Source organism: Loxodonta africana, chromosome 21 (assembly GCF_030014295.1).
Source record: "Loxodonta africana isolate mLoxAfr1 chromosome 21, mLoxAfr1.hap2, whole genome shotgun sequence".
NCBI classification, from domain to species: Eukaryota; Metazoa; Chordata; class Mammalia; order Proboscidea; family Elephantidae; genus Loxodonta; species Loxodonta africana.
Window position 1 is genome coordinate 75,159,511 of NC_087362.1, and position 27,547 is coordinate 75,187,057.

General features: G+C 39.2%; 1 protein-coding gene across 1 annotated transcript in view; it reads right to left on the bottom strand.

The window, feature by feature from the left end:
• Positions 1-27,547, bottom strand: part of ITFG1 (integrin alpha FG-GAP repeat containing 1) — a 242,533-nt gene that overhangs the window by 141,555 nt on the left and 73,431 nt on the right. The window contains exons 7-8 of the mRNA XM_064274126.1: positions 21,796-21,857; positions 15,783-15,864 (exon numbers count right to left, since the gene is read on the bottom strand). Coding sequence (XP_064130196.1) covers positions 15,783-15,864; positions 21,796-21,857 — 144 coding nt within the window. The remainder of the gene's footprint in view (positions 1-15,782; positions 15,865-21,795; positions 21,858-27,547) is intronic.

Consider the following 27,547-nt stretch of genomic DNA (forward strand, 5'->3'; position numbering starts at 1 on the left):
AACACTTCAAGAACACCTGATCACTTTATGTGCCATACGGCAAACTGCATACACATGAAATATTTCAGTTTTAACAAAAATTTCTAATAGTATTGTCTTTCTTTGGTGGGACAGGGGCAGGGCAGGCTGAGGAAGACTAAGGTCCAGCATGTAAGAGAGAGAACTGTTTAAACTGGTTATAAAATTGGCACATAAAGATATAAAAGGATATTAAGAGGCCCTAATAACATAATTGTCTATCTCAATGTTAAATGATAAATAGCATAGATAATATATGTTGTCATCCACTAATGAGAGTTCAGAACTAGAAGAATGCAGATACGAGAACTAAAAATTACAGTTTATAAAGATTGCTGATGTCTCCCACAAAAATGAACAGCTATATTAGAGATACAGGACAATTTTTAGTTCCATCACTAACTTTAATCAAAATGAGCGAAAGTACTGTTATATCAGTCCTCAGAATGGGAATGACCTCCAGAAGATACGGTTTAGGATTATGGTTGAAGGTACTTAAGACATGCTAAAGACATGCTAAAAGTGGGCTCAATTCTTAAAAACCAGTTAAGTCAAGTCAATTAGAATCTATATATTTTTCATCACATTCACTCAAAATTATTAAGCATCTATAATGTGCTTAACATTGTTGCAGGCTTGAGAGCTACAGCGGTGGATGAGCACGCCAACAGAGTATATTCCAGTGTTGGGGTCTGAGTGCAATGCACAGGCTGCCAGATGAGGACAAAGGCTGTGGAGAAAAAGAAAGGAAACCGTGCCAGGAGTACTGGGAGGAGGGGTTACAATTTCAATTAGAGTGGTCAGGGAAGGCCACCCAGACACGGTGACATTTTTGTAATGCCAAAAGAAGGGGCGCAAGAGGAAGAGCACTTCATGCTGAGGGCTGCGTAAGGGCAAAGGCTCTGGAGCGGGGACTGTGCCTGGCTTGTTTGAAGAACACTGAGGAGGGGGTTGGCTGGAGTAGCCACATTTATGGTGTTAGGAAGAAAGGTCAGATATTCTGGACATGGACTTCTTTACACACCCATCTTCTAAGGGGCATTTAAACAAAGATATGCTGGTAACTGGTAACTCCCAAATTAGCTCTCTAGTTCTGTGCCTCTTCCAAACTTTATCTCCACGTGGTGTTAGTAAGCATTTCAAACGTAACATGTCCAAAACAGAATTATCAATTAAAAGAACTCCAGAGTTCCTTTTCCTCCTGGCTATTCCTTCCCTATCTCAGCAAGTGGTGCCACCATCCAGAAAGCTGTTCAAGCTAAAAATCCACAAGTCATCCTTGAGTCCTCTTTTCCTCTCCCCTTCAACAACCAATCCATCAATAAGTCCTGTCAACTGTGTCTCCAATATATCCTAAATATGGCTGTTTCTTGCCGGCTCCTGCTGATGCAGGTCACCATAGCCTTTGCCTGGTTAGCTGCATGTCTTCGTTAACTAATCTCCTTGAAACTCCTTTTATTCCCTTACCATCCATTCTCCACGCAGATCATATCACTCTCCTGCTTGGAACCTTAAATAACTTCCAATTACATTCAGAACAAAACCCAAACCCCTTACCTTGGTCCGAAGCCCGCACGACCTGGTCGAGCACCAGCCTTCTTTGCATTCACTGAATAGATATCAAGCTCATTTTTGCTTTAAAACCTTCACCTGTGTTCCCTCTGTATGTCTGTAGCATAAAATGCATTTAAAGGAAACTTCAAATACTATGCTTCAAGTGACATGAACCTAGTACTTTTATCAAACCTGTCCATATCCCACATACTAGAGTCCTGGGCATTTGTATTTACCGGATAACTTCTGACTGGGGTGAAGGTGATACACCAGTACACTGAAGAGAGAACACCAATATCTGAAATCTCAAACATTTCTGTGTTTCATGATTCTGAGGTAGAATTCAATGTCCCCTTTTAATGAAAAACTAATAAGGCCACTTAACAAAAGAGAAGCAGATTTTCAACTGTAAGAAAAAAAAGTTCACCATCAGTTTAAGGCTTTGGAATAAAAAGCAACCTGCAATCACTCACATAATAAATGCAAGCAAGAAAGCATAACGCTTATGACTTCCCCTATACAGACTCTTTCATAATATAACCATGACTTATTCGACAGCTTTTGATTTTCAAAATTCTTCTGTGGGAGAATATTAACATTTAGCTACTGTTACGGATAGAACTGTGACCCCCAAAATATGTGTAGTAAATTCTAACCCCTATATCTGTGGTTGGAAACCCTGGTGGGATAGTGGTTAAGACCTAAGGCTGCTAACCAAAAGGTTGGCAGTTTGAATCCACCAGATGCTCCTTAGAAACCCTATGAAGTTCTACTCTGTCCTTTAGGGTTACTATGAGTCGGAATCGACTAGATGGCAACGGTTTTTTCTGGTTTATAGAATCCCATTTGAGAATGAGTTTTGTTATGTTAACGAGGCAGTGTTAGTAGGGTATGTCTTAAACCAATCTCTTTTGAGATATAAAAGAGGAAACGAAGGAAGAAAGCAAAAAAGCAGAAATGGGGAACATACAAACCACACGATCGTCAAGGAACCTAGGAATAGAAGCTGAAAAGAAACAAGGACCTTCCCCCAGAGGCGACAGAGAGAGAGAGAAAGCCTTCCCCTAGAGCTGGCGCCCTGGATTCACACTTCTAGCCTACTCAACTGTGAGAACATAAATCTGTTTGTTAAAGCCACCCACTTCTGGTATTTTTGTTATAGCAGCACTAATAACAAAGACGGTTACCAATTAGCACAGAGGCTAAATGTAAAATTTAAATTTACATACAGGGCTCAACTGATTTATTTACAGATTAGCCACTAACAAGAAACCACTGTAATTTGTCAGATCATTGTCGAATACACCTAATTGTAAAACAAAGTATAACTGCTGTGAATGATATTTCAAACTGAGCATTTCAGTTCTACCACGGTTAATTTGGAATTAATATCCAAATTTTTATCAAGCATCATAAAGGTTTCATAAAATAACTTCATTGTGGGGTTTCTCTTCCTTTCTCTTTCACTGTAATAAACATCATTGATTATCTACTATGCTAAGCACTGGGAATACTCGACCGAATAAGATTTGGCCTCAGTCATCAATGACACCATCTGTAAGCTGCTCAGTATTTTCCAATAGGTTGATAACTTTCACGGATGACAATCTTTCCCTTTTTTATTAGCTCCTTTATTTATTGTAGGATTATCTAGGAGACCTGACTGACAATTTCCAGGCTTCTCCACCAGGCTGGGTACTATTCTGTCACTTGCCTATGTTAAGGTAATCCTTGTTATGATCTGATACACAAGAGTCAGCCTCAGACTGGGTATACCCAGTGACTGGGTATACACGTAAGGTATCACAAGGCTTAAAATATGATTCAATCTATAGAAAATGTTGACATCCTGTAAGATTTGTTTTCCCTTCAGTTTTGTAGATTTTTATTGATTTCCACTACATCTGCTATTACACACAAAATTAATACATGTTTTCTCTAAGTCTGGCCCTATGTAATTTTTTTTTTTGATAGAAAAGATGTACCTTATTTTTATTCACTTTTTTTGTCCTATGTAATTTAATAAAGAGATACCTCCCCTACTTGTACAAATTCTAGAATTTGATATTCTGAGCTTACCTAGAAACAGACTCAGCTCCAACGTACAGTTTAAAAGGGTGATAAAGTGGGGCAAGACAGAAAACATGTTTTCTAGAAGATACGCATTCTAAGATATCTTCATATCCAGACCAGCTTTCTCTCGTGATTTACCTATCTGAACTGTAGCATCATTCTTGATGACTGCTTAACTACTGGAGGCATTCATGGGTTGCAGGGCATGAGGCTAGGGCCCAGAGCCCCATCTGACATTAGCTAGTAGGGGCCATTATTTACTGAGTGATTTCCATAGTTCAAGGACTGCTATAAGAATTCCGTAACAGGTACTTTTTGGAGCACCAATCCCCTGGCAAACTCAAATCTAAAGGCCTTTTCTTGGTCTTTCTCTTGTGTCACATTTTAATATCCACTGACAGTTCTGACAACTTTTAGGGGTCCTTTTCTACCCCTCATCTGTCTGTCGTTTCTCTCTATTTACACTCTCCTCCTTGGAGGGTTCACCTAGGACTTGACCTCTTCGCTCTCTGTGGAGGAATCTCAAATATGCTTTCGCTTTATCACTGAACTTAGGTTTGTCAAATGTTCCCAATCAGGTGTCTTACCAGCAAAATTAATGTGAAGAGTCAAAGGTATCTTAATATCCAAACCAGCTTTCTCTCTTGATTTACCTATCTATATGAATGGTAGCATCATTCTTCCAGTCATTTGGAATCATTTTTTTTAACCCTCCTTAGAAACCCTGGTGGCGTAGCAGTTAAGTGCTACAGCTGCTAACCAAAAGGTCAGCAGTTCGAACCTTCCAGGTGCTCCTTGGAAACTCTATGGGGCAGTTCTACTCTGTCCTATAGGGTCGTTATGAGTTGGAATCGACTCGAAGGCATTGGGTTTTAGTGTCCAGCAATCACCAAGTTTACCGATCCTTTCTTTGCAAAGTTGTCCCTCCATTTATTGGTGCAGCTCAGGCTCTCTACACCTCATGCTCTCACCTGTCTCCTGACTGGTTTCCAGTCACAGAAAATCCAGTATTTTAGACTCTGCTTAATAAAAAGAATTATACATTATGACCACGTGGGATTTATTGCAGGTACGCAAGGCTGGTTCAACATTCAAAAATCAATTAATGTAACTCATCACACCAAAAGGCTAAAGAAAACAATCATATGATCATGTCCATAGATACAGGAAAAGCATTTGATAAAATTCAACATCCTTTCATGATAAAAACTCTTCAAAAACTAGGAACAGAGGGGAACCTCCTCAACTTGCTAAGGAACACCTACGGAACACCTAGAGCTAACATTATGTACTTCATGGTGAGAAGCTAAACGCTTTCTCCCAGAGGTCAGGAGCAAAACAAGGATGTCCTCTCTCACCGCTCCTATTCCACACAGTACTGGAAGTCTTAGCAAATGCAATGGGTAAAGAAAAGAAAATAAAAGTTTACCAGATTTGAAAGAAAGGAATAAAGCTGTCTTTGTTCACAGATGGTAAGACTGCCAAAACAGAAAATCTCAAAGACTGACAAAAAAACCCCTGGAACTAATAAATGATTATAACAAAGTAACAGGACAGAAGGTTAGTATACGAAAATCAATTGCTTTCCTACAAATCAGCAATGAATAATTGGATTTTGAAATTAAAAACACACCACCGTTTACATTAACACATAAAAAAAGAAAAAGAAATACACAGGAATAAATCTAACAAACTATGTACAAGAGCTATATGAAAAAAAAACTATAGAGTTCTGCTGAAAGAATCAAAGATCTATATAAATGGATAGTCTATGTTTATGGACAGAAGACTCAGTATTATTAAGATGTAAATTCTTCCCAACTTTATCAACACAGTCCCAGTCAAAATCCTAGTAAATGACCTTGTGGATATCAATAAACTGACTCTAAAGTTTATATGGAAAGGAAAAAGACCCAGAATAGTCAACACAGTATTGATGAAAAACGAAGTTGGAGGAGTGACATTACCTGACTTCAAGGCTGAATATAAAGCTACAGTGTGGTATTGGTGAAAGAATAGACAAACTGATCAGTAGAACAGACCAGAGAGCCCAGAAAGAGACCCACGCAAATATAGTTAAGTGATTCTTGACAAAGGAGAAAATGCAATCCGATGGAGAAAGGATTGGCCTTTCAACAAATGGTGCTGAAACGACTAGACATCCACTTGCAAAAAAATCAATTTAGGCACAGAACTGTCACCTTTCACAAAATTAACTAAAACGGATCATTGCCCTAAATGTTAAATGCAAAACTATACCACTTCTAGAAGATAACGTAGGGAGAAATCTAGGCGACCTTGGTTTGGCTATCACATTTTACATATAAAACCAAAAGCATGACCTATAGAAGAAAAATTTAGAAGTTAGATTTCAGTAAAGTAAAAAACTTCTGCTGTGCAAAGGGCACTGTTAAGAGAATGAAAAGACAAGCCACAGACTGGGAGAAAATATTTGCAAAACACATAAGCGACCAAGATTTGTGTTAAAAAATATACAAAGAACTTTTAAAACTCAACAATAAGAAAATTAACAACCCCACTAAAAATGGGCAAAATGTACAGACACTTCACCAAAAAAAAGGTATACGGATGGCAAATAACCATATGAAAAGATGTTCAACATCATATGTCATTAGGGAATTGCAGACTAAAACAACAATGAGATACCCCTATATGCTATTAGAATGGCTAAGGTCCAAAACACTGACACCACCAAATGCTGGCCAGGGTGTGGAGCCACAGAAACACTCGTTCATTACCACTGGGAATGCAAAACAGTACAGCGACTTTGGAAGACAGTTTGGTAGTTTTTTTACAAAGCTAAGCATCCCCTCATCATATGCTCCAGCAACTGCACAAGTAGCTATTTACCCAAATGAGGTGAAAACTTATGTCCACCAAAAACCCTGCATGTGAATGTTCTTAGCAGCTTTCTGCACAATGGCCAAAAATAGGAAGCAGCCAACATATCCTCAAAGAGGTGAATGGATAAATCATAGTACATCCATACAATGGATTATTATTCAGCAATAAAAAAGAAATGAGCTGACAAGCCTCGGAAAGGCAGGGAGGAAGTTAAATGTATATTTCTAAGTGAAAGAAGTCAATTTGAAAAGGCTACGCACTGTATGACTCCAACTATGTGACATTCCGGAAAAGGCAAAACTATTGAGATAGTAAAAAGATTAGTGGTTGCCACAGGTCTGGGCGGGGGGTGATGAACAGGTGGAGTGCTAGGGGTTTTAGGGGCAGTGAAATGATTCTGTACGCCACAATAGTGGATACGTGATACTATATGTTAGTCAAAACCCATAGAAGTGTACAACGGAAAGACTGAACCCTAACGTAAACTGTAGACTTTAGTTCATCAGTTGTAACAAATGTACCCCACAAATGTAAGATGTGAATAACAGGGGATACTGTGTGCAGGGGTGGGGAGCTGGGGTATAAATGAGAACGACTCTGTGCTTTCTGCATAATTTTTCTGTAAACCTAAAAATGCTCTAAAAAATAAAGCCTACAGCAATATACTGTTTAAATCAGCCTCTTTTTTGAAATATATATATATAAATCACAGGCACCTCAGAGATTTTAACATTCTACAACCAAGACTATTTCCATCTGCACATCCCACCAGACCAGATTTTATTCACTTTACTTTCTGAAGTTAACAAAAGAAGGCATTAAAAAGAGCAGTTCGAAATTGTTCTACTACTTACCACTAGTTATACAGAATAAAATCAACATTTGTTCATCTCTTATTCACACAGTAATCAAATGCATTCACAGTCCATGTGCATATATTTTTACATTTATTTTATTATTTTTATTGTGCTTTAAGTGAAAGTTTACAAATCAAGTCAGTTTCTCACATAAAAACTTATATACACCTTGCTACATACTCCCAATTACTCTCCCCCTAATGAGACAGCTGGCTCTCTCCCTCCACTCTCTCTTTTTGTGTTTAGTTTACCAGCTACTAACCTCCTCTACCCTTTCATCTCGCCTCCAGGCAGGAGATGTCAACATAGTCTCAAGTGTCCACCTGATCCAAGAAGCTCACTCCTCACCAGCATCCCTCTCCAACCCATTGTCCAGTCCAATCCATGTCTGAAGAGTTAGCTTCAGGAATGGTTCCTGTCCTGGGCCAACGGAAGGTCTGGGGGCCATGACCACCGGGGTCCTTGCAGTCTCAGTCAGACCATTAAGTCTGGTCTTTTTATGAAAATCTGGGGTCTACAACCCAATGCTCTCCTGATCCCTCAGGGGTTCTCTGTTGTGTTCCCTGTCAGGGCAGTCATCAGCTGTAGCCGGACACCATCTAGTTCTTCTGGTCTGAGGATGATGTAGTCACTGGTTCATGTGCCCCTTTCTGTCTCTTGGGCTCGTAATCACCTTGTGTCCTTGGTGTTCTTCATTCTCCTTTGATCCAGGTGGGTTGAGACCAATGGATGCATCTTAGATGGCTGCTTGCTAGCATTTAAGACCCCAGATGCCACTCTTCAAAGTCGGATGCAGAATGTTTTCTTAACAGATTTTATTATGCCAACTGACTTAGATGTCCCCTGAAACCATGGTCCCCAAACTCCTGCCCCTGCTATGCTGGCCTTTGAAGCATTCAGTTTATTCAGGAAACTTCTTTGCTTTTGGTTTAGTCCCATTGTGCTGACCTCCCCTGTACTGTGTGTTGTCTTTCCCTTCACCTAAAGTAGTTCTTATCTACTATCTAATTAGTGAATGCCTCTCTCCCACCCTCCCTCCTCTCGTAACCACAAAAGAATGTTTTCTTCTCAGTTTAAACTATATCTCAAGTTTTTATAATAGTGGTCTTATACAATATTTGTCCTTTTGCAACTGACTAATTTCACTCAGCATAATGCCTTCCAGGTTCCTCCACGTTATGAAATGTTTCACAGATTCCTCACTGTTCTTTATCGGTGGGTAGTATTCCATTGTGTGAATATACCATAATTTATTTATCCATTCATCCGTTGATGGGCACCTTGGTTGCTGACATCTTTTTGCTGTTCTAACCAGTCCTGCAATAAACATGGGTGTGCATATATCTGTTTGTGTAAAGGCTCTTATTTCTCTAGGATATATTCCAAGGAGGGGATTGCTGGATCGTACGGTAGTTCTATTTCTAGCTTTTTAAGGAAGCACCAAATCTATTTCTAAAGTGGTTGTACCATTTTACATTCGCACCCGCAGTGTGTAAGTGTTCCAATCTCTCCACAGAGTCTCCGACATTTATTATTTTGTGTTTTTTGGATTAATGCCAGCCATCTTGGAGATGAAATCTCATTGTAGTTTTGATCTGCATTTCCCTAACGGCTAATGATTGTGAACATCTCCTCATGTATCTGTTAGCTACCTGAATGTCTTTAGTCAAGTGCCTATTCATATCTTTTGCCCATTTTTTTTATAGGATTATTTGTCTCTTTGTTGTTGAGTTTTTGCAGTATCATGTAGATTTTAGAGATCAGATGGTGATCGGAAATGTCATAGCTAAAAACTTTTTCCCAGTCTGTAGGTAATCTTTTTACTCTTTTGCTGAAGTCTTTGGATGAGCATAGGTGTTTGATTTTTAGGAGCTCCCAGTTATCCAGTTTTTCTTCTGCATTCTTAATAATGTTTTGTATACTGTTTATGCCATGTACTAGGGCTCCTAATGTTGTCCCTATTTTTTATCCCATGATCTTTACAGTTTTAGATTTTCTATTTAGGTCTTTGATCCATTTTGAGCTCGTTTTTGTGTATGGAGTGAGGTATGGGTCTTGTTTCATGTTTTTTGCAGATGGATATCCAGTTATGCCAGGACCATTTGTTAAAAAGACTGTCTTTTCCCCATTTAACTCTCTTGGGGCCTTCATCAAATATCAAGTGCTCATATGTGGATGGATTTATGTATGGATTCTCAATTCTGCTCCACTGGTCCATGTATCTGTTGTACTAGTCAGTACCAGGCTGTTTTGACTACTGTGGCGGTATAATAGGTTCTGAAATCAGGTAAAGTAAGGCCTCCCACTTTGTTCTTCTTTTTCAGTAATGCCTTATTTATCCAGGCCCTCTTTCCCTTCCATATGAAGTTGGTGATTTGTTTCTCCATCTCATTAAAGAATGTCATTGGGATTTGGATCGGAATTGCATTAAATGTATAGATCGGTTTTGGTAGAATAGACATTTTTATAATGTTAAGTCTTCCTATCCACGAGCAAGGTACGTTTTTCCACTTATGTAAGTCTCTTTTGGTTTCTTGCAGAAGTGTACTGTAGTTTTCTTTGTATAAGTCTTTTACATCTCTGGTAAGATTTATTCCTAAGTATTTTATCTTCTTGGGGGCTACTGTAAATGGCATTGATTTGGTGATTTCCTCTTCGATGTTCTTCTTGTTGGTGTAGAGGAATCCAATTGATTTTTGTATGTTTATCTTGTATCCCAATACTCTGCTGAACTCTTCTATTAGTTTCAGTAGTTTTCTGGAGGATTCCTTAGGGTTTTCTGTGTATAAGATCATGTCATCTGCAAATAGAGATACTTTTACTTTTTCCTTGCCAATCTGGATGCCCTTTTATTTCTTTATCTAGCCTAATTGCTCTCGCTAGGACCTCCAACACAACGTTGAATAAAAGTGGTGATAAAAGACATCCTTGTCTGTTGCCCCATCTCAATGGGAATGCTTTCAGTCTCTCTCCATTTAGGGCGATGTTGGCTGTTGACTTTGTATAAACGCCCTTTATTATGCTGAGGAATTTTCCTTCTATTCCTATTTTGCTGAGAGTTTTTATCAGGAATGGGTGTTGGACTTTGTCAAATGCCTTTTCTGCATCAATTGATAAAATCATGTGATTCTTACCTTTTATTTATGTGGTGGATTACATGAATTGTTTTTCTCATGCAGAACCATCGCTGCATACCTGGTATGAATCCCACTTGGTCATGGTGAATTATTTTTTTGATATGTTGTTGAATTCTATTGGTTAGAATTTTGTTGAGGATTTTTGCATCTACATTCATGAGGGATATAGGTCTATAATTTTCTTTTCTTGTGGTGTCTTTACCTGCTTTTGGTATCAGGGATACAGTGGCTTCATAGAATGAGTTTGGTAGTATTCCGTCCTTTTCTATGCTCTGAAATGCCTTTAGTAGTAGTGGTGTTAACTCTTCTCTGAAAGTTTGGTAGAACTCTGCAGTGAAGCCGTCCAGACCAGGGCTCTTTTTTGTTGGGAGTTTGTTCATTACCTTTTCAATCTCTTCTTTTGTTATGGGTCTATTTAGTTGTTCTACCTCTGTTTGTGTTAGTTTAGGTAGGTAGTATGTTTCTAGGAATTCATCCATTTCTTCTAGTTTTTCAAATTTGTTAGAGTACAAGTTTTCATAGTAATCTGATATGATTCTTTTAATTTCAGTTGGGCCTGTTGTAATATCACCCATCTCATTTCTTATTTGGGTTATTTGCTTCCTCTCCTGTTTTCTTTTGTCAGTTTGGCCAGTGGCTTATCAATTTTGTTGATTTTTTCAAAAAAACCAGCTTTTGGTCTTGCTAATTCTTTCAATTGTCCTTCTGTTTTCTATTTCATTTAGTTCAGCTCTAATTTTTACTATTTGTTTTCTTCTGGTGCCTGTGGGTTTCTTTTGTTGCTCTCTTCCTATTTGTTCAAGTTGTAGGGATAGTTCTTTGATTTTGGCCCTTTCTTCTTTTTGGATGTGTGCATTTATTGACATAAATTGGCCTCTGAGCACCGCTTTTGCTGTGTCCCACAGGTTCTGATAGGAAGTGTTTTCATTCTCATTGGATTCTCTGGATTTCTTTATTCCAACCTTAATGTCTTCTATAATCCAGTCTTTTTGGAGCAGGGTATTGTTCAGTTTCCAAGTGTTTGATTTCTTTTCCCTGCTTTTCCTGTTATTGATTTCTACTTTTATGGCGTTATGGTCAGAGAAGATGGTTTGTAATATTTCCGTGTTCTGGATTCTCCTAAGGCTTGCTTTATGACATATTTCTACATTTTTATAGATGCTCTCTATTCAAACCAAAGCAGTTTATTCACTAGTCACTAACCGTGCCAGATGTGAAGTCAAGGTCTGAGATCACCAAAAAAGACAGGACTCACACACGGGCACTGAGTAGAAGAACAGTTTACTCATATGGAGACGAGACAGAGCAGGATCAGCTTCAATAGTGGGTGTCAGCCACCCATGGCCAGTGGGTCACTTCCCACAGCAGCCACCAAGGGTATGGTCTGCAGGCACCCCTCCTGTGCTGCAGAAGAGGGACCCTGTTCTCTGCCCTCCCGGAACGGATACAGAAATGAGGTTGGCCAGATGCTATATAATGCACACATTTAGCTAAGCAGTTCCTGGGAAGTTGGTGAGCTCAGGGTATGAGGATGGATGTGTGACAGGCCACCAGCTGTTATAGGATGTCCTGGAGAAAAGAGTCAGCCCGCACTCCATTCTGACTAAGAAGCCAGGCTGACACATCTGGCTCCAGGGAGAAGGTTCATTTGTGGGTCACAGGGAAAGATGGCAGGCTGTGTGCAGAGTGCCCCTTTGCACAGTCTATCCTGACTTTTCCTGGGACCCCAACAGACAGAGTAGAAAAATTACTACTTTTTTGGTGTGCCCACTGTCCATTTTGAACAGTGAGCTACTGTGACAGATGTCACTTCTCAACATCATTTGGGGGCTGAGTCCTTGACTGGCTGTGCACCAAGTCTGGTTAGAAGTGCAGCTCTTTCCCTTGAACTTTCCAGGTAGAACCTGTGCAATTGCCTGTGGTGAGCTCTGAAGACACAGATTTTTAGCCAGAACTGGACTTCTCAACTCCAGGTTTTCATACCTCCACGTATTTTTACCCAAACTTTAGAATAGCTTCAAAGCCCTGAGCAAAATCCTACCTCTTCCATGAGGCTTTCTGGTGGTCTGTACTGCTACAACACTTAGGACACACTTGTCTGTGGCATTAGTTTCATAAGTAACAACGAGATGCCTTCTGGTTTCTCTTACATTTTTGCTGTTAAACCAAAAAAAAAAAAAAAAACAACCAAAAAACCTGCTGCCACTGAGTCGATTCTGACTCACAGGGACTCTAAAGGACAGGGTAGAACTGCCCCCCACAGGGTTTCTGAGGAGTGTCTGGTGGATTTGAGCCAAACTCTTAACCACTGCACCACCAGGGCTCCTTGTTGCAGCTATGTGTTGCTTTATTCTTGTATTTACTTTTAACATATTTATCTTTTGTCTCCCTAACCAGACTGTACATTTTTTAAAGGCAAAGACTTTACCTTAAAAATTCCTGCTTTCTCACCCGGTATTCAGCACAATATTTTAAGCATAACAGATGACTATCGTTTGCATTTTTGTAGGAGTTAAAGGCCCTGTGAAAGTATATGGCAACAGAATTCAAAGACTGGATTATACATAACTTATAAGTACTGCAACAAAACATTAACAACACTTAAAAAAAATCTGTACTGGTTGATAAGTACATACTTCAGTTTCTTTCTTGCTATGATAGATTACTATCTTCTGTGATTTGCTTTTTCATTATTAATATATTCACATGACAGAAAATTTGAAAAATAGAAAATAAAATAGCTCATTATCCTACTTTAATACAACTATTACTACCATTTTGATGTATTTATTTCTGGTCTTAAAAAAAATTTTTTTTTAAGTGACTGTATTATGCATCTAATTTAATGTTCTTCTCTTTTTCCTAACAGAGTCTTCATAACCATCATTTTTATTGGCTGTGTAGCATTCCATGGAGTTTTAGTCAGTTGATTTCCAGAAACGTTTTTCTTTCTTAGAACAAAGGAAATCAATAACATTATCATTAGTTTCAATAATTATTTCCTTTCTTTACTTGGTAAAAGAGTCCTGATTTGTTTGATTTTGAACCACCCTCTCTTAGCATCTTTGGCTATACTAGAATAGCCTAAATTTAGAGTAGATTTTTTAATCTTTTAAAATATATTTCATATTAGCAGCTGTAAGCCTCACCATAATTATAAAAATATTCTGTTAGAGGACCCCTGAGGGAGCAGGAGATCAGTGGGATGCAGACCCCAAATTCTCATAAAAAGACCAAACTTAATGGTCTGACTAAGACTAGAGGAATCCCGGAGGCCATGGTCCCCAGACCTTCTGTTGGCAGAGGACAGGAACCATCCCCGAAGACAACTCATCAGACATGAAAGGGACTGGACAGTGGGTGGGAGAGAGACGCTGATGAAGAGTGAGCTAATTATATCAGGTGGACACTTGAGATTGTGTTGGCAACTCTTGTCTGGAGGGGGGATGGGAGGATAGAGAGAGAGAGAAGCCGGCAAAATTGTCACGAGAGGAGAGACTGAAAGGGCTGACTCAAGAAGGGGAGAGCAAGAGGGAGTAGGGAGTGAGATGTATGTAAACATATTTGTGACAGACTGATTGGATTTGGAAACGTTCACTTGAAGCTTAATAAAAGTTCATAAAAAAAAAAATATTCTGTTACTAGACAGTTTATGTGAGATGGGAGCTATTTCAACGCGTGTTTGGTACAGGTTTCCCCCTTTCACTGTTATCAGTTATTCAGCTGTGTGCTTTCTCTTTCCACCAAGGAACAAATTTCTGAGATCATGCTGACTTTCCTGGCTTTCAGTTATTTCCCTTGCCTTGGTTCAAAAGGGGTGTGGGATGTTGAATGGAGAGCAGAATAAAACTTATATGTACATTTTTCACAGGAAAATGCATATTTTAGATATATTAATATTCATAACTTTATTCAACACCATCTGTTCATTCTGACACATTGGGAGTCTTATATTTTGACAATATCCTAATAAAAATACATGAACTTTAAAAAAGGCATTGTTGGATATTTATAAAATGTTACTGACACATTAAAAAAAGTTTACTGATAAACTACCTAAAGCTATGAAACAGGCGATACAGTTGCTTCTTAATTTGATTATATCCTATATTCTGTAGGTTTTTAAAATACCAACATGTTAATGTCTACATTTGTGGTTAGTGCAGTTTTCTTTAAAATTTGTAAAATCTGGAGTCTCTGGGGGGCTGCTAGAGGACTATATAGTATGTATTACACTCTTCCCCTGGGGAGAGATGTGCTAATGGTCTGCCATCTCCAAAAGATTAAGAATCGCTGTTTTGATTGAGGTCATTAATCCAATTAGCAAATTAAAAAAAAAAAAAAAAAGAACATGTATTCTGTCACTTGACTATTGCATCAAAAACTGTAAACCAGTCACCAAAAATATACTTCAAACTAAAATGATATTCAACTTAGCAAACTAAAGTTCAGGACAACACACTAGTGTGTGGTGAAACGTCCATCAGGCAACCAACCCTATCAGACCTCTGCCTTTGCTGCCTGGGGATACAGCGCTACGACCTAGAATAACGAGCTGATGTAGTCGACTCACTAAAGAGCACCAACAATAAAAAACCAGACGAGTCCAGTAGAAAGACTCAAACTATACAAACAGTTCCCTGTGTTCTTCCTACGAGCTGACACTGCTTTACTCAGATGGTACTCACAACAGCCTTGTGAGGTGGGTCTTACCCTCATCCCATTTTATAAATGAGGAAAAAGAGGCCTCCGGATGTGGTGACATCTCACCTGCATTTTGAAGAACAGGTTGAGGTGCTTGTTGGCAGAACGAAGGAACAGGAGAATAAGGGTGAACTTTGGACATCTTTTAGGAGGTGGACTAGACCACTTTCCCATTTAAGACAAAAATCCTTTTAACAGTGACCCTACCAATGGCGAAAGAGCCATATATGCTTTGTAAATTCCTAACAAAAATAAACTTGATTTACTGTGGAGAGTCTTAAAAAAAACAAAAACTCACATGTTCTCTTGTGGAAAATTCATAATACATGTTACTCTTCTTTGGAATTCAAATGTAAATTAAAAATGGCTTTTAATATTCAGGTTTTAAGAGGTCAGATTAACTCCTCCAATTCTATGTGTTCCATATTCTGGATATATATAAAGAATGCCACGTATCACTCTAGACTATGCATCTTCTAAATCTCTAATAGTTCTGAAAACAATGAAGTTATTTTCTGAAATGTGACCAAGTCACAGAGACAGGGAGAATATGGAAGGTGAAAACGAATCTTACCAAAGTCTGCAAATGCTGATTGTCCAACCACGACCATATTTTGAGGCTTTTCAAGTGTACTACTGACAGAGAAATTTCCATCCTGTTAAAGGCAGAAAATTCTGGGTTAGACCATCATAATCTACTCATTTGTCGGGTGTGGTACAAAGCATTTCAACTGAAGCAGGGAAATAAATCACTTAAAACTTTGGTGAACCGCACAAAATTATTGCAATCATCTATTCTACTTTCGTCATATAACACAAGAAGCCGCTGTGAAGTGATGAAGGTGAGCATCTGGAGTGTTTTCCTTGCTGTCGATTCTGGTCTGACACGTTTTACAGAGCCATCATCACAGCTTCAGACGTAATGAGTGTCTTCTAATTTCAAGTACTGTGGGAGCCTTTGGGAATGTAAAGAACTCCGAAACACAGTTCCCACCTTCAAAGCACTGAGAGTGTATCTGGGAGGTAGCACGAAAGTCAAGAAGGGGGAGTTCCTGAAGGTAACACATAAGTGGTACAAGTACGTAGCAAAAGCACTACGTTTTATGAATTTCAAGGAAAGAAGTCTCTGTGTTGGCGACAATTAAAACAATGTGTCAAAGTGAAGAATTGTACTGATCCTTAAAGGGTCACTTGTTTTCAACGGAAGTTGATGTATCAATGAGAAGAGAAGCAAAAGATTACAACAGCTGCCATGCAGTGACCAGAGGCAGCTTAGATGAACAGAAAAGGAGACCCCATCACAGAGCCTTTGTTTTAGTCACTCTTTCTAAAATGTAGCAGTATACATTCCAAAAATAACATGTCTTACTTTAAGGTACTGTCTTTTCTTTTCATAATTTTAGATTATTACACACACACACACAAAATAAACCAACACACCAAATTTGGGATTTTGAGCTCTCAATTTTATACAGTGCTCTCTTCTTACCACTAACAATTTTATTCACTGTTTGATATACTGACTCTGATGTACTTTTAAATGATTTTTTCCCTTCTTTGTTCCTCTAAGGTTACCGTAGATCTGCAAGTCAGTTTCTTGAGAAATCACTTCCGACGTTTATAGAGAAAGGCATTGGTACAATGGAAGAACAAATACCAAATGCTTGTGGACTATGAGTAAGTGAATAAGACTTATCTTCTGACAGGCAATTTTCCACCCATTTTAACATTCCATTTTCCACATGCAGAAACACGTTTCCCCTGCCATTACTGAAGCACCGGAGGTATTTTCATGTGATTTTTCTATAGAATTCTTATTCACATAAGTGTCGTAAACCTTGGGCCTCCCCTCTGGTCTTACCTAGTACCTGAAATTACACTAGATATATCAGTGTTCCAAATTTCTGGATGCAATGCATTCTTCTAAAATGCAAAAGCAGTTGACTGAAGAGTCAGGTGCATTTGGATTTTAGAAAGATCACAGCACTGGGCCCAGAGAGGACACAAGGTTCCCTGAATGAATGGTAAAAACTCTTTAAATCTATTACCCTCCTGGGAGATAAACCTGAATATCAACTCTTACACTGACTCAACTGAGTGAATTACCCATTGAAGGTCAGGTAAGGACTTTTGAAATATATCTAGAAATGTTTCTAGATATAACCTCATGATACATCTCCATCAGGTGACAGGCTCCCATGTCTAGGACTCCACATTCACATTGAACATGAATAGAAAAAGAAGAATATACTCTACAAATTGTTGAGAAAGCTAACATACCCTCAGGGCCTGCAAGGCATATTATGTGCATGACAGAACTGGGGGAAAGAACAGGACTTTATTTATATGAATTTAATTTCCCACCATCATTACTTGTTCTCTACCTGGCAGTACAAAACTATAACTTAATTTCCACACATATTAGTCTTATTTACATATTATTTGATAAACATGATTCAGTAAACTGCATCATCATGTTATTCTCATTAGATAACTTGTTTTAAAATGGATCATTACTATACGTATTTTCAAGGATGATGCTGCCATGTAGCTGTTCAAAGCAGGAAAGACAAACACGTAATTAATACTCTCATTCTGAACAAACACTGAGAGAACAGAACAGTCTAGTGGGAGGGGCACTAGATTTAGAGTTAGATGATATGGGCTCAGTCCTGTTCTCGCTGATGAGCTGTGTCACTTTGGGGCAGTCACTTACTGCTCCGGGTCATGGTCTTCCCAATGTCAGAAGGAGATTATTTTCCTGCCAACTTGCAGGGTTCTTGAGAGGAAACCATGGAAGGATATAGATGAAAGTGTTCTGCAAAATGTAAAGTATCAGGCACCTATAAGGTGTATTTATAACGGCTGTCCTGTGTTTACGAGCTGCAAGAACTGTTTTCATGGGATGCTATCCGCGACTCATCCACTCCAATGCCTGTCCCCCTCCTTACCATGCCATTCTTATTGGCCTTCATTGTTCCCTGCAACCCAAAGTAGGGCCAACCGGCTAAGAGTTCTGCTGAAGCTACGTCCTCACTTTTTCATCTACCTGGTTTCTGGAATTATTGTGCCATGACTTGGGGTAGAAGTTTTAGAGACAGACTTTCTACTTCAACTCCAAGCTTCACTGTGAGCTAGCCTGAGGTCTTGAATTAACTGAGTTCTACTTTAAGGATCAGTTCACTGTTCATTTCACCTCCAGATGAAAAAACTGCTTTTTCACAATATTTTTATGGGGATTAAAAATTCATATAAAATGCTTAGCACAGTATATATTCAGTTAGCATTAGTCACTTGTGGTAGGAACCGAAGTATCAATACTACTAGTTCTGCTACCACAACCGCTGAAGCAGCTACCAGACCATGTGACAGTAGAGACTCTGCCATTTTCTGCTTGATTGGAAACCACAAGTGCTACTTTGTAGCAAGTATCCTTTCATGGATGACTGTCTATGCTTTGGCATGCACATTTTAATATTTAACGTTAGAACCAACATCTATATAATGTTAAAAAATAATTAGAAAACAATACATGGTGCTTCTCGTGTGACCCTATCTCTATGTACATACAACACTGGTTCTCAAATGCTTCTGCCTCCCAGGAGACATCTGGAAATGCCTGGAGACATTTTTATTGTCACAATGGGGTGGGGGGGGGGCGGGGTTGGGCAGAGAGGCACTACTAACATCTTGTGGGTAGAGGGCAGCCGAAAAACTGCTAAACAACCTACAGTGCACAGAACAGTTCCCACAACAAAGAATTCTCTGGCCCACAATGTCAATAGTGCCAAGGTTGGGAAACTCTGACATAAAGGGTGGTGGGTGTTGTCCAAAGATCCAGCTTTGACATTCTTCTCTTAACTTTTCCCAACTTCATGATACTTATCCACTGTCTCCCTTGAGTGCTAGTCCTACAGGTATTACCACTTCCTTGACATGTTTCTTATCTACAATAAATTTCATTTTTCCTGTGCAGAATTATTTGTTTCTGGTCACCAGCACAAAATCCAAGTTACTATCGGTTAACTGCCTTCCTGTCTTCTCATGTCTACACCTTCTTGTCCACTCCCAACATCCTGCTCCTTGAATCATTCACCTCTTTCCAGCTTACTGTAAGTCCACCTACGTTATCATCCCACCTCCAGGTTTTCCATGCTCATCTATCTGATGTGCAGCAGCCAGATTAACTGCAATAACAAAAGTTCTATCTACCTCGCCCTCAGTCCTTTGGCAGACTCTCGACAGATTTTTTGAAAGATCACATTACTTAGTTCAGAAGTCAAGGCCTTTGCTGATCTTGTCTAAACTAATCTTTCTAACTTACCTTCCAATATCTCTTTCATGTTCTGGCCAGAACCAGTCCTGTTCTACATTCTGGGTATGTCCTGCGTTTCCCACTGCGCTCCCTTGCCCACCTCCTCTTTCTTATTTCCAGCCACCAAAATCCTACTGATCTGTACAAGCCATTTCAAAGGTGACATCTTTTTTGAAGCCTTTCTGATAATCCTGGGTAGACCAGATAGAAGGAACTGCTGTCTCTTTTAACTTCTATAGCATGACATTTGTATTGGTTGATCTGGTTTTATTGTGTGTGTGTGTGTGTGTGTGTGCGCGCGCGCACGTGTTTGGTCAATTACCAGTAGTACATCATTGCAAAGTGTATTGCTTATCTCTAATTAAAAATAATCCTCCAGTTTTTATAAACCACACTTTAATCTGAACTAGTTTAGAGTCTAGGTTCTCCTTAACTTCTATTAATGACTTATTTGTTGTTAACATGGTACCTCACTGACCCAGCCATTTGCAGAAGAACAAGCCTTAGTCCCTACTGTCCAAGAGCCAATTTATTAATTTCTTTAAAGAAAACAATAACATAAAAAAAAAAAAAATCCCAATCAAAATCTATTCTCTTCATGAAGATTTCTCTCCCACTGAATTGCTTCACTTTATTACATTTAAATCAGCCTAGGCTGAAAGGACACTTTATGGTTTAGAGTGTTTTGTAATTTTATTTACACATTCTACTTATTTGTAATGAGGCTTTCCTCCAGATGGACACAAGTTAGTCAAATACATTTCACACTTTATTATACCCCAATATTCACGTGAGATGGGAATGAAGGACCATCTGTTAATGAAGTAACATCCCCCAGAAGTGGGAGACTTAAGTTACAGCAATCATTAAGAATATCCTGTCATCAGAAAACATATATAATTTATAAAACATAAAGCAATATATTAAACAAAGGTAAATCTGGTTTAGATGTTTTTCTTTTTCCTTGACTCATTTAAAAAAGATCAAATTCCTTAGTTTAAAAGTAGATAGTAGTAGCTAGAAGACTTGATCTTCTCTAAACAAAGCCCCTCTCACATCCTAGTTTCCCACATGAAATCTGAGTCATGATCAACATCATATATTCATTACTAACCACACTGTAAGGGATATCTGATAATGAATTTCCCTCTATAGGCTTGTGCTTTCGATCTTCTACAACTACAGCTTAGTTTTCATCAGTATTTAAATAAAAATCTATAAAAGGTTATAGCTCGATTTGGACTGAATAGAAGGCAATCGAGAGCAAACTGATGGGAAATCAAGAAGAGCTCTAAAATTAAAATTTGGTAAGTATCTACTGTGCCAGGCTTTTTATACACACTGGCACATTGTTCCATTTAATCTGCAAAGAACACTGTACAAAGCAGATTCTTACACCCATTTTCCAGATAAGGAACCCACCCACTGCCGTCGAGTTGATTCTGACTCAGCATCCCATGGGCTCCCAAGGCTGTACGTCTTTACAGAAGCAGACTCCCACATCATTCTCCTGCGATGCCACTGGTGGTTTCCAACTGCCGACTTTTTGGTTAGCAGTTAGCCACTTTAACCACTGCACCACCAGGGCTCCTTCCAGATGAGGAAAGTGAGGTTTAATACTTGAAAGATACTTGAACAATGTCACTGAGTCAGCCAAGTTTGCCTGGTCTCAATCCTGCCTACTATGCAGCCTGAAATTCAACTTTACGATTCGCCACCAATTAATCTCACATGTAATCTACGTTAGGCTAAAAAGAAAAGAAAAACATGATATCAATTGGGGAACCTTCTACTCTAAAAATATATATATACATAGAGAGAGAGAAAAACTCTTTAATCTTGGTCAACTTGGCAGGAAGTCTACTGTCTGTTATTCTTACTTCTTTACATAAGCCTGAAGGCAAGGAGAAAAAATTAGTCTTTTAAAATGCTTTTTCTTCATAAACCATCATGCTGACAGATTAAATGACAGTAAGCTCTCTCAACAGCTGACAGCCTAGCAGGGCCCTGTTAACATGTGCATTAGGGCGGACTGATCGCGTTAATTGGCAGCCGTGCCTAAAAACCTGCAGAGGAACTGACGCCGAATGAATCTTTTCCCTCAGCAACATTCAGCAGTTTGAAGGCAGCAATGCAACCGAAGGCGCTTGAAGTTGCTCTATTCATTGTCGAAACCAACAGACCAAGTCATTACTTCGATTTTATTTTCTAAAATTGTGTACTTTCACTAAAAGCCGTCTTTTAGAAATGCTTCAAAGAAAAGATTTCTTACCAAATTTTGCCATATCTCAAACTGGAAGTTATTAGAGCCAGACTGTGTTGTGAGGAATAAATCTAGAAGGAAAATAAAAGAATTTTAAGTTTTGTAGTCATTCTGATCCGCCCATTCCGATGTGTACATTTAAAGACAGCAAGAAACGCAACACATAAAATAACACAATTCTACTTAATATAGTCTAAATTATAAACAGGTTTGATCCAGCACGGAAAATACAGCAGAGGGTCCTGTATTAATACAACTAAGGAGACTGTATTTAAAGCGAACATTTGGAAACCGTGGTGGCGCAGTTGTTAAGTGCTACGGCTGCTAACCAAGAGGTCGGCAGTCCTAATCCCCAGGCGCTCCTTGGGAACCCTATGGGGCAGTTCTGCTCTGTCCTACAGAGTCACTGTGAGTCAGAATCGACTTGATGGCAACGGGTTTGTTTTGGGTGTTTTTTTTGGTATTTGGTATTAGTCCTTCAGAACATTCCTTAATTTCAAGAACTTCTTTTATCTTAAACATTATCGCTCCAATGTGTAAGGTGGAATATACTATTTAAAAACATATTCTGATCCTAGTTACATTTTGCTTTTGTACCCTAAAAGCAACACTTGTCTATAAACCATAGCGAGGTTTCAGAATCATTTTAAATCACAGTATTACAGTATCCAAAATCTTCAGCATTCATGTTAAATGAGCAATAAATTATTTTTCAAAATTTGAGAAACAGAATTGTCTTCACAATAAACTCCAACTAAAGAAAGTCTTATCAGGAAATCTAAGAATTTTAATAAAGTTCCTTTGAAAAACAACAGGTGACAGTGAAATCAAACATCCTATTAATGCAAAGGGCCGCTGAGCTGCAAACCCTTCCTAGTGGGGCTTTATCGCAGCGTTTGCAAAATGGCAATTTTATTCAGTGAATATGTCAAGTCTTAAAACGATGGGTTGACTCACAGGGACATTGAAGTGGCATTAATCTTTTATGCTTTAAAAATGGAAATCATTCAGGGTGATGTAAAGACCGTAACTAGTTTAAAGAAAAGGCTGTTCCCCCCCTCCCCCATTAAATGTGTTTAGAAAACTATCATTCATATTTTAATGTGTCTTCTATAAAGGGTTCATATGAACTTAATGAACCTAACTTATATAATAATTATAATAATAGAGATTTTCATAGACTCTCCATAGATAATCTGTTCACTTTTATAATGAAAACCTCCAACTCCTGGAAAGTGGAGCCATACTTTAAACCAATATAGCAATTGCTTCTGCATTTGTTTTCACCACAGTGAAGATGCCTCTCTTATGGATACAGACTTAAGAGTCTCACGTGAAGATTTCTTTACCCAGTCACATGTACTCCAAACTAAGTGCTGGCTTCCATACTCAGCCATGAAAACTCCCAAACAGTATCTGAGGTTTGTGTGATGATGTACTTGCTGCAAATACCCTCTCCCTCTCCGTGTTTCCTGCATGTTGCCCTCAGTATGATTTTAAAAAAAATCCCAAATGTGATCTCATTCCTTCTCTTCCAGGGTGTCCGGCAAGCCTCTTAGTCTGTCATGTGAAGGCCTCCCTACTGCTGTTTCCAGGCTCACTTCCCACGGCTCCCTTACAAGCAGCTTGTGCTCTAGACAAAGTACCATACCATACCTGTTGCTGTAGAGTCAATTCCGACTCGTAGCAACCCTTTAGGACAGGGTAGAACTGCCCCGTAGAGTTTCTAAGGAGTGCCTGGTGGATTCGAACTGTTGACCTTTTAGTTGGCAGCCACAGTACTTAACTACTACGTCACCAGGGCTTCCTCCAGACAAAGCCGTCACCTGATTTTATCATATTCTTCCGTATCTATCTGCTTCTGTGCAGGCCAGTCCCTCTCTCTGCAGTGCCCTTCTACATCACAGGCCTGGTGAACGAATCCTTCAAAATAAGCTCAAATGTCCCTTAGGTAGAGCTTTGCTTCCACTGTTACTCCACTACGATACCTCTATTTTAGTGGTTATTACACTACGCCATGATATTCTGGTTTCACACCTGTCTTTCTTGAGATTCTTGAGAGCAGGAGTTATGCCTAATTGATTTTTCTACCCCTGTGATTCTATGTGCTTGGAAATAGCACGTGTTTAAGTGATTGCTGAATAACTACACAGCACAAGCTATACACATATTGTGATTCTTGCAAATTTGCCTGACTGTCTAAAAGTTCTCTATTGCATCTTTAAATGGAAAATCTTGAAAAAAAAAAAGGGTCTTATGCTAATGTAAAATTTATGTAAAATTTCATCAATAATAAGTATGACTGGCCATAGTGACTACTTTACTAAGAATGCTTAATAAAAGCTGTTACGTTTTTGTTATCCACAGACACGGGCTATCAGCATAAGAAAGTGATGAGGGATCAGTAGCCAGGGAAATTTCTAAGAATCACTGAGAGAGGAGTCAATGTGAGCTCTGGGCTATATGAAAGAAGCAAAATTCAAACTGAAAACACCGAACTGTTGAAACTCTGACTTGTTGGAGAATAAATGAGGAGGCATCTTTCCCATAAAGGAGCAGAGGCTCAATGCGGTCAGGTTCCCTGGCCTGGAAGAACTCTTCTGTTACCACACACACTACAGCAGGGATAGTCAGAGGGAGTGGTGATGGAAACCAGTAATCTACCTCCATTCCTGGAAAAGCAACTCGAAACATCTTTTTCCATTCCTGCAGTATCAGTCTCCATATATTTGCATAAAAGGTGATAAATTATGAACTTCCTGTTGTTTGGTGCATATTCAGAAAAGTTAAGAACTGTAATACATTGTTTTTTCCTATTCTCATAGCTTTACTAGCTATTTATTAAGATTTTTTTTTAATTTATTCTAGTTATTTATTAAGAATAAATAGCTAGTATTTGAAAAAATAGTAAAGCTAGATGAGGAATTGGAAGCACCTTGTAAAACAGATTTTAAAAAGCCTCATGTTCACTATTGAATTACGTAAAGGGGTTACAGAAAAATAAATGATTAATTATATGGAGAAATAAAAATAGAGACAATTATTAACAATTCAATTATGAAGAATCATGCCTAAGACTCTGAATGAAATGAGAATGAAATAACTGCTAGGAAGAAATTTCAGTAAACAAAGCAATAAAGCTCTCACCCTCCCACACTGCTAGGGGTAATTCACACAGTAAAATGAAAGCATATGTGCTCAATGAAGTGTAATGGAGGCTGAGGTCCATAACCAAGATCTCTCTTTAGGAACGAAGGACTTATTCCCAACATGCTGAAAACAGTGCTGGTAGACATTCTCGGTGGTCAGCCCTCTTAGGAACAGCTTTGGCAGTAAAGAGCTACCTTGCCAAAGGCCTTGCCTCTTTCTGGGCTGGTTGGTTGGCATCCAGTAACTGGACAATTCAGAGGCATAAAGGCCAAACCCCCTCACAGCTCAGGACAACTCTGTAGGGCCAGTCCACATTCAGAGCTTCGCAGGGTTAGCAGCAAGGCTTTTGTTGACCCTGCATCACAAGCCCAACTGTGATTCCTTCCCTTCCATGGTACTAACTGCAGGAGGATTCCCTAAAAAGTATCCCACATACCCATCTCCATCTGACATCTTCTCACCTAGGGAACACGATCTACAAGAGTCAACACCAAAAGAGACCTGAGATTGGTGAAGGGAAAGACCACACACAATATAGGAGAAGTCAGCACAACTTGTCCAAGGCAAAGCCACAGAAGCTTCCTAGACAGACCCAAACACCTTGAGGGACTGAATTACTGGGGCTAAGGGCTGGGGACCATGATCTCGGGGGACATCCAGGTCAACTGGCATAACATAGTTCATAAAGAAAATGTTCCACATCCTACTTTGGTTAGTAGCGTCTAGGGTCTTCAAAGCTTGGGAGCGGCCATCTAAAATACATCTATTGGTCTCATCCCCTCCACAGCAAAGGAGAATGAAGAAAACCAAAGACACAAGGAAAATATTTGATCAAAAACTAATGGATCACAAGACTACAGCCTCCACCAGTCTAAGCCCAGAAGAACTAGATGGTGCCTGGCTACCACCACCGACAGCTCTGACAGGGATCACAAAAAAGGGTTCCAGACACAGCAGGAGAAAAAATTAGAACTAAATTCAAATTCACACACAAAAAAACCAGACTTTCGGGTCTGATAGAGACTGAAGGAACCCTTGAGACACCTTGCTAACTAGAACTGAAGCCACTCCCGAAGTCCACCTTTCAGCCAAAGATTAGACAGGCCTATAAAATAAACAATAACACATGTGGAGAACATGCTTCTTAGTTCAATCAAGTATCCAAAGGCAAATGGGCAGCACCTGCCGAAAAGCAAAGCCAAGAAGGCAGGAAAGGGCAGGAAAACTGGACAAATGGACACAGGTAACCCAGTGTGTAAAGGAAAAGGGGTAGAGTGCTGACACACTGCAGAGATAGAAACCAACATCACAAAACAATTTGTGTATAAATTTTTGAATGAGAAAATAATTTGGGGTGTAAATTTTGACCTAAAACTCACATACAAAGTGAGGACGAGATCTGGAGTTGGACTGCCTAACAAGGGACTGGTGGTAGGTGCAGCACAGAGCCCTGCACCTGCTAGAACTCTCACTGGTGCTGTCCTGGGAGAACATTTTGGTAGAAGGGAATGCACTTGTGGGTGTGTTACTTCACCTTTTGAGAAATATGGGGTAGGCATTAACTATAAGGAGAGTGGAATTAGATGGCTATTGCTAAGCTCAATTGAAGAAATGTAGGAAAAAGAAAAAGGCTGAATGTGATTGATCAGAAATTAAAAGCTAAGTGTGAAAGCCAGAGGGCCTTCTGGGTAGCATATAAAGAGACTCCTGCAACAGGAGGGCTGAGAAGCTGAGGACCAAGACTAGGACTTAATGATAAGATTAGACAAGTTCCCAAGAAGGTAAAATTCTCAACCTAAGTAGGTTTACCATGCTAAGGTTAGGGTCCTAGCTGATTAGAGAATGATAACTTGACCCGTGGAATAGGAGCATCTGGGTTGATGTACCTGAAAATCTTGAATTCCCAGATTCACTTGAACTTTCAGAGCTTGCAGAAGTGGGCCATTCTTCACTGTTAAAAGCTAGCACTCTTCCCTAATTATCCCACTGCACCCCACCTTCTCTCCTGGCCATCAGGCTACGAAGTGGGGTTAAGTTACAAGATAACCTGGCTAGGGATAATGATCATGTAAGGGAAGGAAGGGACTACACCTTAAGGAAGTCCAGGACTGAGCTAACATGTACTAGCAGGAGCCAGGACTGTGTGCTAAGAGGGCTCGATCAAGGGGGTGGGGGTGGGGTGGGGTGGGGGTAGAATAAACAGTTGCTGACAAGTTGATTACATTGGACCACTTCCACCCAGGAAGTGGCAGGAATTCATTATGACATGAATAGACACATATTCTGGGTATAGGCTTGCTGTTCCTGTCTTGAAAACTAACTTGCAAAATGCCAAGAGAAAAAGCATGAAGGCAGCTGACATCCCTTGAAGAAATAATCCTCAACAAAAGATCGCATCATGAGTTAGTGAAAATTCAGAATATAAACTCCAAAATCAGTTCAGTCCTTTTTCATTAAACTCTTCTAACAAGTAAAACAGTGAAAATCTTCAATGCATATGCAGTTTCTTCCTCAAAAGGAAGACACACAGTCAAGTAAGTGTGTATAAAAACCTGCAATGGTTTATGCCTCAATTATCTCCATTCATAGTTTGGAAGGATTAAGCTTCTGC